The sequence below is a fragment of the Tursiops truncatus genome, chromosome 20 (assembly GCF_011762595.2).
Source record: "Tursiops truncatus isolate mTurTru1 chromosome 20, mTurTru1.mat.Y, whole genome shotgun sequence".
In the NCBI taxonomy this organism is placed as follows: Eukaryota; Metazoa; Chordata; class Mammalia; order Artiodactyla; family Delphinidae; genus Tursiops; species Tursiops truncatus.
Genome location: NC_047053.1, coordinates 10,688,758 through 10,706,696, shown reverse-complemented (window position 1 = coordinate 10,706,696; position 17,939 = coordinate 10,688,758). Strand labels below are relative to the sequence as shown.

Below are 17,939 nucleotides of genomic sequence, written 5' to 3'. Positions count from 1 at the left end.
CTCGAATCTCCTCCGAATTTCTCTCCCCCTCTCCCCGTCGGTGTTTCGGCCCCAGGGGTGTCTCTAGCGCCCAGTCTCAGGGGCTCTCGCCCCCGACTCGCGGTCCGCGTGCGCATCTCCGCCTGGACCGCAGCGCCTCAGCGTCTCTGCGCCCGTCCGGGGCTCGGAGCGGAGCGTTTTGGAGCGGCGGCAGCGGCCCCGGGCAGGGGTGCGGGCCCGCGGGGGCGGCGTTGGGCGCCTTCCTCCGTCAGTCCCTCCCCGGCGGCGCGGGGGGGGCCGGCGCGGCCGCCGCTCGGCGCCTTTAAGGGAGCGGGAGGGAGCGGCGAGGCGGCGGCGGCTGCGGTGGCGGCGGCCGCGGCGAGCGGGGCGGGGGCGCGGCGCGCGGCGCTCGGAGTCCGCTCGCGGCCGGAGGCGGCTGGGCGGCCGTGGCCGGGCTGGGAGCCGCGAGGAGAGCGGGCAGCGCCGCCGGAGCCCGCCGGCCGGGCCATGGCCAAGGCGGGCCGTGCAGGTGAGGGCGGGCGCCGGGAGGGCTGGGCCGCCGGCGGGGGGAGGGACCCGCGCGTCTCGAGCGGGGGGCGCCGGCCCAGGTGAGCCCCCGGCGCAGGTGGGCGGAGGTTCCGGGCGGGCTGAGGGGGCGGCGGCGCGGCCGGCCCCCGGGAGAGTGGAGAGGGGGCTCCGCGCGCCCCGCGCCCTTCCTGCGCCCCCGGTCACCTCGTGGGACACCACGTCCCCTCGCCACCGCCCCGCCGGAAAGGGCCAGGTCTGCGGCGCCTCTGCCCAGCCCGGCGGTGGGGAGCTCTCGCCGCCCTCCCGAGGCCCTGGGCAGAGCCGGGCGCGGGGACCGAAGGCGAGGTCCCGCGGCCGCCGCTCCATCCCACGCCCCCCAGCGCCAACCAGGACGCGCCCCCTTGTCCGGCCGCTCGCTCTATCCAGGACGCGACAACCCCCCCACCCCCAGCTCAGTCAGGAGACCCAGATTTCTTCTGAGGAAGGAGGGGTGCCCCGCTCCGCACCGGCCAGTGAGCCGTTCCCCCCCTCCCCCCTTCCGGACCCTGGGAGGCAGAGCCTCAGGTGTGGAGGTCTGAAGCGGGGCCTCTTCTGGGGTCCCCAGGGCTCTGCCCTCCCCCAGACACAGGCCGTGTGGCCCGTGGTGTGAGGGAGTGGGCGTTAGTCATTCGTTCATTCATTCAGCAAGACGATCATTCGCCAACATCTGCTTTGTGCCAGGCCCGGAGCTGGGCTCTGGGACCGGGAGGTGGTGGAGACTATATTCCTGTTTGCGCTCTCCGGGCCCATGGTGCCTTGGGAGGGCGGTGGAACGACGGTGGCGGCAAGCCTGGACACAGCAGGGCTGGCTTGGGAGGCTGGCATGTGTAAATCTACCGTGAACTCACACCCAGCCTGTGACGTTGGCAGGTGCCATGCCATCCCCTTGGACTCGACATTGGGCTGGCACGAACCCCACCCTCTACCCACCAGCGAGGACAGTGATGGCATGAGTGTGAGTTCACCCCTGCACACACTTGGGCTGGATACCGCTGGGCTGTGTCAAGCCACTGCCACCCCACAAATGCTGCCCCGACCAAGGGCCGGGTCTGGATGCCCCTGTACATATGCTGGGAGTGTGATATGGACGCCTGAGAATACACTCCCGTTCTGTCCCTGAGGAGTCTTCTTGGGGTGGGGCTGGTTGTGTGAGACAGCAAGTACGGAACACATGTAAACACCCCCTTTCTCACTTCCCTCCCCTTTCCCCCCAGGCAGCTGGAAAAGGCTGTCTCCCTGGGTCCTTACCCAACCCCCTCCTCCCATAGGGCACATGGCAGGGTGTGTGTCCCGCCCACTGCCCCCGCGCCTCTGCTGCCTGTGTGTGTGTGTGTGTGTGTAAGTACATGCACACCCCTTGCACAGATCACCTGCCCGAGAGCACTGTCATCACAGCAGCAGTTAACAATTGCTGCCTGTCCTAGGTATCAGGCAATGTGCACAGCCATGCCGGGAGGCAGGAAGTGTTACTCTTCCCTTTTTAAAACATCTGGAAACAGGTACTCGGAGAAATAGGTCCCTCCAGGTGGCCCAGAGGGTCTGGGCAGAGCTTAGATGTAGACCCAGGCTGTAAGGACTTCGAGTACTGGATTTTCTCCATTGCTACCCTCGTAGGTTGCCCCCCTCACAGAACAAAGATGCGGTTCCGGCCCCTCCACCTTGGTCTGTGGGTGCATTGGTCTCTAGACTGAGAGTCCGTGGGAATTTGTTCCAGTGACGGGTGAAAAACTGCTCTGCTTTGAGCATCAGTGCCTGGTGTTCTAACATTTTGTCTTTCCTGCTGCAGTTTCATGCTTGGCCCTTTCCCTCAGGGCAGCACAGACTCCCCTCCTCTGTGGATCAAACCGCCCAGGCTCTTTTCTCCCACCCTCAGCCGCCCCCGCAAGGAGCCTTTAGGATTGACCTCAGCAAGATGGGATTGCTCGTCCTCTTCTTAGCTCTTCCAGGCTCCTTTGCATTTTGTAAAGGTCCCTTCTCTTCCTAAGGCTTCTAAGCTCGCTGACTTGAAGACAACTTGTGGTGATGTGTGCACGGATGTCAAAATCTGTGTAGGGTGGACTGGTGAGCTTTAGAACAAAGGGAATCCTTGGAGGTAGGAGCCCCAGTCCCTCTCTTTACAGCTAGAGAAACTGAGGCCCAAGGAAGGGCTGTAACTCAGACAGGAGTGGCTATTCAGGACCATCTACCATGGATGGACAGGCTGATGGTCAGTCAGAAATGATCAGGCCTTCACTCTGGTGGAGAAGAGGGTGCTGTTAGAACCAAAGGAGGCTGAAGGCTGTGAGAAGCTAGACTCTGAATGAGGGAGTGTGCTCTCTGACCTGTGAGGTGTTCCGTCTAAAACTGGTCAGAGGAGCCACTGACTGGAGATAGGGGTTTGGGCCTCAGGGCCACCATAGGGCATGACTCCAAGGTCATCACTTTGTAGTCTAGCGAAGGCGTCCCAGACCTGTGCAGTGCACAGCCTGAGCAGCCAGCCATCATGTCAACCGTGTCACACAGGAGCTGAAGGAAGGCAGTGAAAGGGACTTCCATGCTGCCAGGAGAGCCCAGGTACAAGAGAAAATGTAATCAAGTCCTAGAAAGGATTGGATAAATGGCAGAGGGTGGATCCCCAACGGGCGACTACCAAATCTCTGGGGAGATTTCAGCACACAGAACAGGATCGTTATGGTGCCCCGTATCCAGTCTTGAGAGAAAAGGCAAGAGGAGGAGAGCCATTGGTCTTGCCCTGAGGGAGCGCTCTGTCTAGTGGACAAAGGAGGAGAGAGGCCTACCTTGGGGATGAAAGTCTGCAGTAGGGAGGTGAGGGCTGGCAGTGGGGAGGGGCCGGGAAATGCACAGCTACCCACGGCGGCAGGCCTCGAGTGCAGTGCAGACAGAGAGGAGGCCAGTGGGGGCTTGAAACAGCGAAGGCTGAATATCTCTAGAAGTTGGGCCTTAAAGGCTGGCAGAATTTGGACAGGCAGGTGGCAAGGGGCAGGCTTCCATGGGCAGGTGAGGCTAGGAGGGTGGGACGGGAAAGGTGTAGGTATGGCGGGTGGGAATGGGGGTGGGGGGGGAGGAGGTGCCCAAGGGTGGCGAAATCTGTCTGGCTGGGGTGAAGCATCCCTAGGGGGCTGCAGAAGGCCGAGAGGAGCTCCGGAGAGCATGGGAGATGGGAGGGTTGTGTAAGGCTTGGGTGTTTTGGGGTTTTTTTTGCGGTACGCGGGCCTCTCACTGTTGTGGCCTCTCCCGTTGCGGAGCACAGGCTCCGGACGCGCAGGCTCAGCGGCCATGGCTCACGGGCCCAGCCGCTCCGCGGCATGTGGGATCCTCCTGGACCGGGGCACGAACCCGTGTCCCCTGCATCGGCAGGCGGGCTCTCAACCACTGCGCCACCAGGGAAGCCCAGCTTGGGTGTTTTGACAGATCCCTCTGGCTGCTCCTGTGGGGGCAAAGCGAGGCCAGCCTGGCTGGGCTGTCTTAGTTGGGAAGACTTTGTGCTGGTTCTTGCCAGCCGCACGGCCCCTCCCTTCCTCCCTGGGCCCCTCTACGCCTCCCTCCACACCCCAGCAGGTTGGCAGGGGTGTCTGCCCACCCGGGGGCAGGGCAAGTGGAAGGCCGTGCCGGGCAGGAACAGAGACAACAGCCAAGAGGTCTTGGAACCTCTCAGGCTGGGCCAGGACCATCTGGAGAGGCGGGGCTGGGGCCACAGGGCTGGGCCTTCCAGGCTGCAGGAACCAGTTTATTTGCTGCCAGGTGTTGACCTCTGCTCTGAGGGGCGGAGCCAGCGGGCTGGACTGTATCAAACCCAGTAATTCGAGTGAGTAAAATACTGATCCTATAGTGGCAGAGCTGAGAGGACGCTTCCAGAAACTCATGTTCAAAGCCCTCACCACGAGGGGACATTGAGGCCTGCGGTGTGGGGTATTTGCCCAAGGCCACAGAAAAAGGTGGTGGCAGAGCTGGCCCCAGAACCTGTGTTTCCAGAGTTTTGGCTGGGACCTTGTTCTGCTGAGTCAGCCGCCCCCTCACATCCCAAAGCCAGACCTTCTTCTGGGCCCCCTGCTTCACGGCTCCCAGGTGGTGGCGTGGGGAGCGGCCAGAGCTCTCAGAGGACAGAGCATTTGGAAGCTTGGGAAAGGGACCAATTCTGGGATTCTCAGGACTTTGCGGGGGTGCCAGGAGATTTGAGGCACGACTCAGAAACTCCCAGGCCGAGGGTGCTGGATGGCTTCGCAGTGTTTCTGGGGAAGAGCATCACGTTTCTGCGGGGAGATTGCAAATGCACCTTTTCAGGTTCCGAGGGAGAAGGCTAGGGCCAAATCAGATGACCGTGTCCCAACTCAAGGCCTTCATAAAACTCTGCCCCCAGGAAGCCTTCGGGGCCTTCCATGCAGTCGGGGAAGTGCTGGAGCTTGGGCCAGTCTCTGGTTCCTCTGCTGAGTTACGTGTCACAGCAGCCGACCTGGCAGGCCCCAGCAGGCCCCAGATCGAGACCCTTTGCTGCCTCTTAGCCCTGGCTGTGGTATGGTGTGGTGAGTCAAAGACAGCACAGTTAAAACAGAGTCCTACCCCCAGCGCGTGAAGCCCCAGTCCTAGCTGGTGTTCGAGTGGTGGAACACAGGGTACGAGGACATGGCTAGGCCCCCCCTTGCTGGGGCCATGTCTGTGTCGGACTGACCAGAAAGTGGGATGTTTTCTCGTATACATCTTAGTATACAGTGGTAATTCATGTCTAGAAGAGGCTTGGAGATCTTCTGGTCCTACCTGTTAATTATGCAAGTGGGACACTGAGGCCAGAAAGGCAAAGGGTTTTTCTCTGAGCTCTGGTGTCTTCAACGACAGAGGGTGTGAACTCCCAAGACCAGTGAGGCTTTGAGGACTGGGAGCTACTCAGTAGGCTCTGGGTGCCCCCCAGAAATTCTCTGGGATTCCAGGCTTGGGAGAGGGAGGGAGAGCGTCAGGGATTATCATCCTGGGGACAGTCTGGCTCATTTTTTGGTAGCAGTCAACATGCTTTACTGTCCAATGGCACGGCAGCATCTCTTTGAAATAGGGCTGATGTTGTTCCCATTTTATGGATGAGAAAACTGAGGCCTGGAAGTGTTAAGTGTCTGGTTCTAGGGTCACACATAAAGTCAGAGGCAGAGCTGGAATTAGAACTTAGGTCTCTTCTCTTGGATTCAGCATTCCTAGGAGTTGGACTGTGTAACAAAGAACAGACCAGGCTCGGTCACTGGTTGCCCTTGAACTGCCCCTCCGGTCTCAGTTTCCTCGTCTGTAAAAGGGGAATGGGAAAGAAAGAGTTCGGGGGACAGGACAGCTCTGAGTTTGCTCCAGTTCAAACACTGCTCTCTTTTCCTTCTTGGCCTCGCTCCCCACTGGCTTTACTGTGCCTTTTGGGCCCTCACCTCCTCCCTTCTCCTCCCTCACAAGGGTGGTGGGGATGGGAGGACAAATGGGAAGCTGGGCACCGGGACATGGAGAGCACCTGCCTCTTCAGGGTCCCGGGGCCCCAGCCTATCACCAGATCTTCAGCCAGGAGCCACGTGGAAGGGTGCGGCCAGGGCCCCCAGGGGAAGGGCTGGGGGGGGAGGGGGAGGAGAGAGTGCATAACAGATGAGTTTGGAAATCAAATGGGATCTGAGCTCCCCACCCACTCCCTCAAATCTCTTTATACTCCCTCTTCTACAATTCTTGTTTTCTAAAGAGAAGGGAAATGCTACACTGCAGCCCCTTTCGCAAACGAATGGGAGCCTTAGTGAGTCACTCCGGAGGTAAATGCCACCTCCAGGGCCCCAGTCGGCCTGCCTGCGGAGGCCTGCAGAGCCGTGTGGCCACCGGGGGGCGCGCGCGTGAGGTGCCTCTGCCTGTCAGCGGCTGTGGGTGAGCGCTGGGTCCCTGCAGTGGTGCCCCACCCCGCCTCCTCCAGACTCTCCGCAGGGTGGCATGCGTGAGGTTCGCTCGCGGATGGGGTCACGGCTCAAGCTGGGGCCCGGCTGAGGCTGGGGGTGGCACGTAGGGACTTGGGCTGTGACCTGAGTGTGGGGTGAATACAGGACCTGCGGGGGCGGGCGCTGTGGTTCTGGGGCGGTCAGGGCTGGCAGGGGGGCAGGTGCTAATGCATCTGCCTCTAGAAACCGGAGTTCTCGGGCGTCAAGCTGTTCTCTCCAGGTATCCTGGTGGAGGGATGTGTGTGTGCCTGTCTGGGGCCTCGTCTTCCGTTTTGAGGGTCAGCCTGTTAACTTGCAGACCTGGGGCAGGGAAGGCCAGCGAGGAGGTGTTCCCCCTCCTAGATGACCCGTTGTTCGGGAGGGAGGGGAAGTAGCCGTCCGTTAGCCGGGGATGCCAAACAAGGGTTGAAAGCAAAAATAGAAACACATTGGGTTCTGTCTGGGAGGGGCGTGGAGTTCTGGAGGATCCGAGAGGCCTCTTCCGAGCTGTCTGCCGCCGATGCTGTGTTTGCTCGGCTCCGTGTTTGCAGAGCACGTCATGTCCTGCGCTCCTGACCTCCTCGGGGATCTAGGTGTGCAGGACCCGGGCTGCGGGCTCGAGGGGCTGCAACTCTTCCATGAGTCTGTCTTTGGGAGGTTTGGGGCTGCTGTGGCCATGGTCCAGCTTGCTGTCCTCCTGATCAGAGCTCCCTTTGGCCTGCCATACCCGCCCCCCCGCCGCCAGGCCACCAACTTCCCCCCCCCCCCCCCCCCCCCGAGGCTGGTCTCAGCTGAGCAATTCTGAAATCATCCCTTGTGGTAAAAGGAGCTATTTTCAGCCTTCCCATTACTGCCCAGTGGGGGGTGGGGTGGGGTGGTGTTTATCCCTTTGCTGCCTTTTTCTCTCCTTCTTGTACAGTGTAATCTGGAGCAGCGGTGAGAGCATCACGCAGCCCTGCCTCCGGGGTCCCGGCTGGCAATTCCCGGTGCTGTGATTTGGTACCAAATGCAGAGCCTGGGGCAGAGGCAACCCTGGGCCCCATCCTTGCTCTGTAGTCACTCCAGAGTGGCAGGTAGCACAAATGGCCGGTCGGAGTCACCTTGGCCCTGGCCGGTGGGGACAGCTCCCCTACTGCCGCTTGCTTCAGGCCAACGGTAGCCTTTGGTGACCTTACCAAAAAGCTGGCCAGCTCCTCTAAAGGAGCCCCCAGCATCCTCCGCTGACTCTGTGACCCTCCCCAATCTGGTCTCCCCATGCCCTGATTGGATGCCTGGGTCCCTCCTGGTCTCTTGTTCCCTGCTCCCCTCAGTGGGTCCTGGGGTGATCTGAAGGGGCCCCTCTGTCCTGTCTTTTGGGCTCCCCCGCCCTCCTGAGGAGGCTGCAGGTGGCAGAGCCATCGGTGGTGAATTGGCAGGTGCTCTGGGAGCTCCCTTTAGAGGCAGGAGAAAACCTCTCCCTTATGGAGCGAGAGTCTGGTGGGACAGAGTCTGGTGGGACATCTGGGGCTTGAGAGAATTGTTCCAAATAACTCAGAACTGTTGGGAGCCGAACGGGCAGAGCAAATGAAAGTACAATAGATAGCCAAAGCTATTAATCACTAATTCTCTCCTAAATCAGGTAATTAATGGGTATTTAAGTAGCATATTTATGAGATACCAGCAGGTCTTCAAAAAGCACATTTTTTTCCCAAAACGACTGGTTGGCCCAACTGTGTCCTGCTGGGAGACTGGGGTTGTCATCCCACCCCCAGGCCACCCCCAGGCGCAGGGAGCATGACGGGAGGCAGGTCCCGTCTGAGCTTCCTTTTTGGCATCGCAAAGAGGGATCGGAGCCCTTCTGAACTGACCTCCCTGGGCTGCCGTGAGGATGATAGGAAGTGAAAGCCATGCAGATCCCGGGCAGTGGTGTAAAATGCTATACAGAATTTAGTGTTAGCTGTGAAAATAGCCCTGAAGTTATAGGATACAGTGCCTTGATTTTGCCAGGTGCTGTTTATGACCAGGGTCAGGCGTCAGTCGGTGGCCAGAGGCATTCCTTTGTTTTGAGTCACTGCCGACCGTGTGTCTGGGTCTGTGACGGAGTCAAGGCTTAGTGTGTGGCTTGGCCTGAGCTCGGCTTCATGGCCTGGTTTGAGATCAGGTCCCAGTTGTTCTGTGATCGGGGTTGTGACTTGATCTGTGGTCAGCTCGAGGTTAGGCTGTGGTTAAGGTCAAGGTTGGGCCATGGCTAGTCTCAGGAAAATTCAGCCTCGGTTCTTGTGTCCACCCCTGGACTGATGGAGCTACGTGGGTTCCCTGGAAGCTGGATTCCTTCAGGGTCCTCCGGGATCTGGACTCCAGGTGCTGGGAACCCCAGCACACAGGCCCTTCTGGGACTCCTGGCATGTGCCCTGAAACAGCCCAGCACACGAGCTCATCAGTGGCGCTTACAGCAGTTTGGGAGATAGTTAGGACATGTTTCTATAGCAACCAACCCCCAACCAGCACTGGTTTCCTTCAATAATGCCTTTTTCTGGAAGCAGCTTCTCCTGGCCTCTTGTTTCTCCCTGGGTGGCCCCGTAGCCCCTTGAAGGCTGAGCATGGGCTGGTTGGCCCTGATTGGTCTGGTCAGACTCATCCTGACCCAGAGAGTGGGCCTGAGGACATTCCCTATGGGATACTTCCCTGAGAGGGGGCCCTCCTGAGATCTACCTGGCGCTGGGCCATGCTGAGTGGAACAAGAGATTTCTCTGTGCCCAGCCCTGGGCTGGAAGAGGCTATGGGCCTGGGGAGGATTCCTACCAGGTTTCTGCCTGGGGGAACCCACAGCCCAGTGGGACAGGCAGGCCTGGACCTAGTCTGCAGATTGGTGCTCTGATGGGCACAGGTAAAGGATGTCATGGAAGTACAGAAGAGGCAGGTACCCAGACCAGCACTGGGGTCAAAGAAGGCTTTCAGCTGGGGTAGGGTGGGGATGGAGGGTATTTCAGGTACCGGGAGGTTCAGGAGCAAAGTCTTGGAGGGAAAGAACATGGTATGGGCTGGGGTGGGGGGCGAGGGGGGGCCCTTCCCAGTGATGACGTGTTGCTGGAACCCAGACTTATGGGTGGAGGAGCTTGCAGACAGAGCAGGTCCTGGCCTTAGGTAGCTCAAGGTTTGGGGGGCAGATAAGACACAGCCCCAGGAAGCTGCGCCGGTGGAGAGGAGAGAAGGGCCAGCTGTGCACCAGGGGCAGCCCCAAGACTGTCGGGGCTGTGGAGCTTCCAGCCTCAGTTCCTGCTCTGCCCTCTGGGCTCCCATTCCAGGGGCTGGAGAAGCAGAGGGGCCCACTCTTGGGAGCTCCCACCTGTGAAAGGACCAGAGAAAGGCCCGTGGATATCATGATTTATTTATGTTATTTAACAAACCCTTTTATAGCACTGAGCGCCAGGCACCATGCCAAACCTTCTCCAAATATTCATTCACGTAATCTTCATAGCAACCCTGGGGAAGGACTGTTATTACCCCCATTTTACAGAGGAGGAGACTGAAGCACAGAGCGGCGTAGTGACATTTATTAAGATTACCAGTTGAGAAGTGGCGGAGCTGACAGTGAGAGGAGGAAGGAAGCCAGGGCTGCGGGAGAAGGGGCAGAGAGGAGGTGGGCCTTCAGAGACCCCCAGCCTGCCAGTAGGAGCCTCACTCAGACTCTGCATCTCTCACTCTGCATCCAGCAAGTGGATGGACCCCTGGGACCCCAGGCCAGAGCTGTGAAGTGTGATTCTAACGGGGCTCCCACTGCCCACGGGACGTCTGGCAGCCTGATGGTTTCCGCAGCATTGATTGTCAGTAGTTAGACCCAGATGCTTGTGCTTGTAGAACCTGCCATCCCCGTGTGTGTGTGTGTGTGTGTGTGTGTGTGTGTGTGTGTGTGTGTCTGTGTATGTGAGAGAGAGGAGACAGAGACAGACTGGAGACGAGGGACCTGCCTGAATGAGCCCACAGCCGAGCTCTTTTCTCCCCCTCGGCCCCGTCCTCTTCCGAGGCACAGATTGCTGGAATCCCGCAGGCCTGCCAGGCCGTGGTTTCAGATGTGGCCTCAGGCAGGACTGGGCACCGAAGCTGCGGCCACACTCACGGGCAGCAGGCTCAGAGCCAGGCAGCCCACCTTGGCCAGCTCAGAGGTGCTTGTGACTCCCTGGAGGTCTGGAAATTGGTAGGTGTTACTCGAACACCCACAGGGCCGTGGCTGTCACAGCAGACGCCTATGTCCCCTCCCTTGCTCTGATGAGCCAGACTTCTTACTCTTGAGGAGAAGATTCTGGACCCAGCGTCTCTTGGAAATGGCCCGATTGCTTTGACCCATGTCTCTACTCCCTCCCACCCTGCCCCAGCCTGGCCAACCCTGCCCACCCTTCCTTTAAGGCTCAGCTTGGGCCTCCTCCCCCAGGAACGCCTCTGGGCCCTTCAGCCTGCAGGGTGTCTGCCTCTGGGAGGTCCTGTCCACACCTCTGAGACGAGGTAGGGGTGGCATTTAGCCCAGAGTCTAGGCTGCCCACCCCTCCTTTGTCCTGTGCCCTGTGCAGGGCTGGGCCCCAAGGCTGGCACCCAGGAGCCAGGATTGAGCCCATTCAGCTCTGTCCCCAACTCCTTCCTCCTGGGCACCACCTGGCCCAAGGTCTGGCCCAGGAAGAGTCGGCCAATACCCACCTCCCTCACTTTACTGTGCCAGGGCTTTCCTCACTGTGAAATGTCTTTCCCCTCAGACTGGGCTCCTGAGAGCAGGGTGGTGACTCCCTTCTGGTGGGGCTGACCCTCAGGCCGGGGCTGCCCTGGGGTCCCCGGTACTGGGCAGAGTACCCACTGCTGACTCCTGTCCATCTGTCCATCTGCCTATTCCTGCATCCCTGGGAGCCAGGGCCAAGGTGGGGAAGTGGGTGACCTCTGGCTGCACCCACGCTGGGGAGACCCAGGCCTGTGACAAGGTCTAGGAGACCGCACTGGACCTGATGGTGGTGGGTAGATGCGCCAGGAGAGAGGGTGGGGTTGGCTCCTAGCAGCCCCTCCCACTGCAGGCCCCCCACCGTACCCCGAGCTTTGCTGGGGGATCAGCGTATCGTGGGGTGTGAAGGATCGTTTGTTTCTCTCTGGATTGCCGGGAAGGATTGGGATATTCCCCTTTCTCTTTTATCCTGACTTAGAGGTTTTTTTTAATTTGGCCATGCCTCGAGGCATGCGGGATCTTAGTTCCCCGACCAGGGATCGAGCCCACGCCCCCTGCATTGGAAGCGCGGAGTCTTAACCACTTGACCCCCAGGGAAGTCCCCTGATTTAGAGTTTTGAATAAGTGTGGTAGAGAAGGTGGGACAGAAGGAGTCTGCTGGAAGAAGTAGGCCGAGCCTTGGGGTTGCGGAAGGGACGCTGCAGCCTGGGAAGGGAAGAGAAGAGAAGACCTGGGCCCCGTGCCCTGAGCTCTGCTAGAGAGCACCCAACATGGTGGTCCTGAGCACAGACCCTGGAGTCATGTGGACCTGGCTTCAAATCTTGCTTCCATCGCTTATTAGCTTTATGACCTCAATCGAATGACTTCACACCTCTGAACTTTATTTCCTGAGCTGTAAGATGGGGATTCATGACACCCACTCCACGAGGCTTGGTTAGGATGACTTTAGATAATACCTGTGAAGCAGCTAGCAGATCATTTTTGTTCATTTGCTTGTTTGCCAAACACCCCTTGGCCCTCTTTCACCTGGGACCCTGTACGGGACACAGAAAATGCAGAGAGGTGGAGGGCAGGGACCCACCTCAAGGAGATTGTGCTTCTGGGCCTTTGCCCTTGCTGTTCTGGGATCGTGGCACCCACTTCTCTGACTCTCAAGATCACGTGTGGCCTTTAGCAACCTGACCTGTGCCCCCTGTCTCTTGGGAGACTTCCTGACCCTCTTGGGCATCTGTGTTTCCCTCTTCCTGAAGTCTGCAGGTGATAGACGCTGGGTGGAGGCTGGAACCTTAAAATCCACCTGTGCTGAGCTCCCATCCGCAACAAGCAGGCAACCCCCTACCTTATCCTAACCCTAAGCTTAACCCTAATCTTACCTGGTCTGGCTTCATTTCTTCTCTCACCTCCCCTTACACCTGTCTCCCCCTCCGTCACTTGTTCCAGCTCTTATCACAGGCTCTCATCCTTCTCCTCTGCCTGTCCATCCCACACGTGTGTGCCAGGAGCATGCATACACATACAGACGTACACACTCACGCTTAGCATGTCTGGCTGTGTCTCATCATTCAAGTCTCCACTGATCCGACACCTTTTCAGAAAAGTCTTCCCCTCACACCCCTCCCAAGATACTCTGTCTATCACTGTTTTCCTTTTTTGAAGTATGATCTTTGCCGTTCACTGAAAAACCTGCACCCTGAAGGAAGAGATGAAGGGAACATCTTCCACCCAGAACCCAGGTGACGGCTGCTTCTTAACATGATCCATTCTTATAGGTTCTTTTTTACACCAGGGTAGATAACCGAGATCTCTCCCTTTCCGGAGGTTGTTTGCAAGAAGGGAGGAACTGTAGCAGGTTTAAGCAAACTTACAGTGTGTATTTAAAAACCAGTGCAGGTATGCATTCTGAAAACAAAGAAGATAAAAGTAAACCAGATAAAAGATGCCTTTGAAGAGAAAATCAACTGTAGATTTCTGCCGCAAAGGAGAGTCAACAATCAGGTGAAGGGTTCATGTGGAAGGAGAAACAGCGCTGGTTCAGCGTTTATAACTCGAACAGGTGACAGAGTTCTTTTGATGACGGGGCCGATCGCCCTTGTCATCATTCCTCGGTGGATGTACAGATCCACGCGTTCCTGCCTGTCTATTCTCCAGGCTGTAATTACACTCTGAAGTGTAGTCTGTAGGAGACACTCAAGGAAGGAGGACGTGGTGGAGGTAGGAAGGGACCGTTTTACTTTCTTCCCAGCACTTTCTCCTGCTGAAACGATCTTTGCTGCTTCCTTGTTCCAGGTCTGCTTTCCCTGCCCACTGCCACCATCACCCACACCCCGCAGAGTGTCCGCGCTGGGAGGGCCCCATGGCCGGGCCCCGCCCTGTCCCTCTATTCACCTCAGTGTCCCTAGCATCTCACACAGCGCCCTGCAGGATGGACAGCTCCCTTTGACACCCAGAAGCTCCTTCCCTCTCTGCCCACCTCTAGCTGGGAGAACATCTCCCTCAAATGGAGCTGAACTGGCCTCCCTGCAGCCTTCCCTGCTGGTGGGTTCTCCCCAAGGCCAGCCCGTCACGCGTGTTATGGGTGTTGCGCTGACCTAAGATGATGGCGGCCTGCAAGGATGGATGTGGTGGTGGGAGTGAGGGAGGGACAACTTCCAGAGCTCTCCTCTTTTCCTCAGGCTCCAGCACACACTCTATTTAGGAGGGAGAGGTTGGCAGGAATATCCTTGCCCTTCTTCATTCTCAGGTGGAGTATATACTGTACAGGTATGAGACCCACCATTACCAGGACCTTCTTGCTGAACCCTCACTATTCAAACTCAGGACCCAAATCGACTCAGATACAGCTTCAGACAAACCCATCGCTACTTAAACCCTTGCTGCTAACCATCCCAAACTCAGGAGCCAAGTAGATGAGGCTGACATGACTGTCCTGAGTACCCAGATTCTTGCTTTCTTAGTAATGGAATAGATTTGGACAGCAAGGGATATTTGCACATTAATATGGGCTGCCTGATGGGTTTTATACCTTTAGCATCTATAAAAGGGATAGGTTTAAAAAAAAGGGATAGGTTTATATGAGAAAACATAAAATTAGTGTAAAATCAAGAAGTTTAAGTGACTGTATTTTTTGAATCACAGAAATCTTCACATACATTTGATTTATACCTAAGCACTTCTTTATTTTATTTTGATATTATTGTAAATGGTATTGTTTTTCAGATTTCAAATTCCAGTTCATTCCTGACATACAGGATTGCAACTGACTTTTGAATTTTGATCTTGTATCCTGTGATCTCGCTATACTCAGTTATTAGTTCCAGTAGGTTCTTTTTTTGTAGATTTTGCAGAGTTTTTGTTTTCTAGATAGACAATCATGCCATCTGAGAATAAACGCAATTTTGTTTTTTCTCTTCCAACATGTATACCTTTTATTTCTTTTTCTTGTCTTGTTGCACTAGCTAGAACTTCCCCCACATACATTTGGGAAACGGTCCCATATCCACGTTAGAAATACTCAGTTATGGTGAATCTCGATTCTCAAACTCCCTCGCAATAAATCCAGGGGTCACGGGCAGGAAATTGCTGATCAGCCTGTCATGCCATCCACACTGTTGGGTGAGAATCAAAAGCTTAGAGGGTCCCCACAGAGAGTGTATGGCAGACCCAGCTTTACACCTAGAAGCGACTCCCAGGTCAGTGTTCCCTGTGGCCTCTGCCTTTTCTGTGTTTCAGAAAGTGCTTTTGGCCTGGCTCCAAGCCATGGAGCTCAAGCTGGGTGTGTGTTTGGGAGTTTGTGGTGGGTGGGGCAGAAGGGACAGGCAGGAGGGCTGTGTCCCTGGGCTGACCTGTGCTGGCCTCTCCCTTCAGGAACAGTTTACGTTCTGAGATCTGAGCTCAGGGCAGGGAACAGTGCCAGCATCCTGCAGGGTGACTCCGTGTGGGGAGCTGAGGCTGCAGCAGATTTTCTGAGGACTGCATCGTGATGGGCATTCTAGCCATGGCTGGGGGAATGCCCACCTCTCACCGGTTCATGCATATCTACTATGTGCCAGACTGGCTCCTCAAACATCAGTCAGAGTTGAAAAGTTTCAGGGGAAAGTCTCTGTCAGATTCCTTATTGCACAGATGGGGAAACTGAGGTAGGGGCATTGCTGATGCAAGAACCCACATGTACTGGATGGCCAGGGCCGTACGGAGGAAGACGTACCTTGTGTGCATGGCGATTTTACTGTTTTCCATTGAATTAAGATGCAGTCAATTGTAAGACGCGTCATTATTTTCTATACCCCAGGAAAGAATAAACAATGCCAGCTAAATGAGGACATGCCATCATGTAAGACACACTCCAATTTTGAAGATGTTGAAGTGTGAAAAAAATGTACGTCTTAGAACCGATAAGATGAATTTATAAAATTAATAGTCATATGGAATTATATGTGCAGGGTAAAAATTGAGTTTTCCCTGCTTCTTATCAAATTCTACTCTGTAGAGATAATCTCTATTGATGTTTCGGTGCCTGTCCTTCCAGACATTTTAACGCATGTGTGAGTACATTTGTATAATAACTACTGTTGTGAACACTTGCTATATGCTAGGCCGTGTGCTAAGCACCTCGATGTATTTTATTTCATCTTTACAATAAACTCATCGGGCAGGTATGAGCTTTCCTCACTTTATGGCAGAGGAAAATGAGGCACAGAGAGGTGAAGGGACTCACTTGACATCACACAGCTTCTAAGAGGCAAGGGCCTGAGCCTGAATCTAGGCCTCTTCCAACCTCAGACCCTGAGTTCTTAACTAACGTGCTGTACATACCCTCAGTGTGCAGGTATAAGTATATTTTTCAAAAATGGGGTCAAAAGATACCTACGATTCTGGGACCAATGTGCATTTTTTTTCTTCTACCCATACTCCGTGGGCATCTTTCCATGTCAGTACATAAGGAGCTACTTGATTTTCCTACCAGTTGCAAAGAATTCCCCTGATGACTGTGTATGAATGTATGTCTGATCCTCTGTGGATGGACACCGGGATTTCTTCCAGTTTATTAGTATTACCAGAACACTAAGATGATCAACTATATATTGCCATCTTTGTATACTTCTCTGATTATTTCCTCAGGAAAATTACCAGGTCAATTTTCTTCTAACACTTTTATGTTTTGTTTTTTTTTTTTTTTTTTTGTGGTACGCGGGCCTCTCACTGTTGGGGCCCCTCCCGTTGCGGAGCACAGGCTCCGGACGCGCAAGCTCAGCAGCCATGGCTCACGGGCCCAGCCGCTCCGCGGCATGTGGGATCCTCCCGGACTGGGGCACGAACCTGTGTCCCCTGCATCGGCAGGCAGACTCTCAACCACTGCGCCACTGGGGAAGCCCCACTTTTATGGTTTTAATGTTTACAATTAGATTGGGATTCATATGCCATCTCCAGTAGTTCACGTGTCCAGGGAGCAGGTGGAGGGCTTCCTGGATGTGCCGGGCACCAGCTGGTTCCATGAGAGTCCCAAAGTGCCAAGTAAAGGGGGCTCTGAGAATGGGGGTCAGGGGAGGAGGCTTCTGACCCAGCTCTGCCTCTGGCCTTCCTCCCTCCGGTCGTGGGGTAGGAGGTGGGTTGAGGCTGAGTCCAGGGCAAGGGGCCACATTCTCTATAGGCACTTGCTCCTGCCTGCTCTGGAGATCCTCTCAGCCCCATGTCCTGGCCTCTGCAGATATTAATAATAATAGCAGTCACCATCACTGAGCGCCCCCCGAGATAGAGGCGCTGAGCATGCATTATTTCTGATCCTTCCAGCTCGGGATTGATTGTTGCCGATATTTTGTAGAAGGGGAAACTGAGGCTGTGGTATGGAGAGGAAATGGCCACAGAGGTTGCAAGTGGCAGAGACGGGGTGGAACTCAAGTTCAGGTCCCCCTTCTCTTAGTGTGGGGCTTTTTCCCCAGGGGAGGCTGCAGTCCTTCCCTGGCCTGCACACGTGTGCAACAGACATCACTAATGCCCTTCAGGGTGTCTGCTTCTCTTCGCCTCCACCCTCTTAAAGCTGGGCTTGGTCACGTGACTTGCTTTGGCCAATGACATGAGCAGAAGTGTGTCACGTGTGGGAAGACTCATTTACGACTGGGCGTGCCTTTCTGTGCTCTCCTTCCCTGCTTCTGCAAAACCGGAAGTCTCGATTCGAGATGCTGGCGTCATAAGGTGGCGTCTTTGAGTGACCGCCGTGGCCAGAGGCCCCTTCCTAGCTGTGTGTGAGTGAGGAATGAACCGTTACTGTTTTTTGTTTTTTTTTTTTTTGCGGTACGCGGGCCTCTCACTGTTGTGGCCTCTCCCGTTGCGGAGCACAGGCTCCGGACGCGCAGGCTCAGCAGCCATGGCTCACGGGCCTAGCCGCTCCGCGGCATGTGGGATCTTCCCGGACCGGGGCACGAACCCGTGTCCCCTGCATCGGCAGGCGGACTCTCAACCACTGCGCCACCAGGGAATCCCTTTTTCTTTCTTTCTTTTTTTTTCTTGCCGCTGCTTCCTCCCGCCTCAGGCGGCCCGGGGGGAGACAGGGAAAGGCAACCTCCCTCCCGCCTACCCACAGCCCAGGCCCTCCCTCCGCCGAGCCGACCTGGCGCCAGCCGGGCGACGGCCGCAGGGGTCCACAAGCCCGGAGACCGAAGGAGCCCGTTAGTGTTTTAAGATCATTTATTAAAACAGCAAAACTTACCTGATGCTTCCTGATACACCGTGTCACCTTGGCAACATCTCTTAACTACCTCTGGTCTCGGTTTTGGTGTGTTCAAAATGGGCACCCTCGT

At 56.3% G+C, this 17,939-nt stretch overlaps 1 protein-coding gene across 1 annotated transcript in view; it reads left to right on the top strand.

Moving 5' to 3' along the window:
• The first annotated feature begins 345 nt into the window (after window positions 1-345).
• The window catches only part of PITPNM3 (PITPNM family member 3), a 90,020-nt gene continuing 72,426 nt past the window's right edge, over window positions 346-17,939 (top strand). Inside the window, exon 1 of the mRNA XM_033847164.2 lies at window positions 346-508. Within this exon, the coding sequence (XP_033703055.1) occupies window positions 487-508 (22 nt within the window). The 5' untranslated portion in view covers window positions 346-486. The remainder of the gene's footprint in view (window positions 509-17,939) is intronic.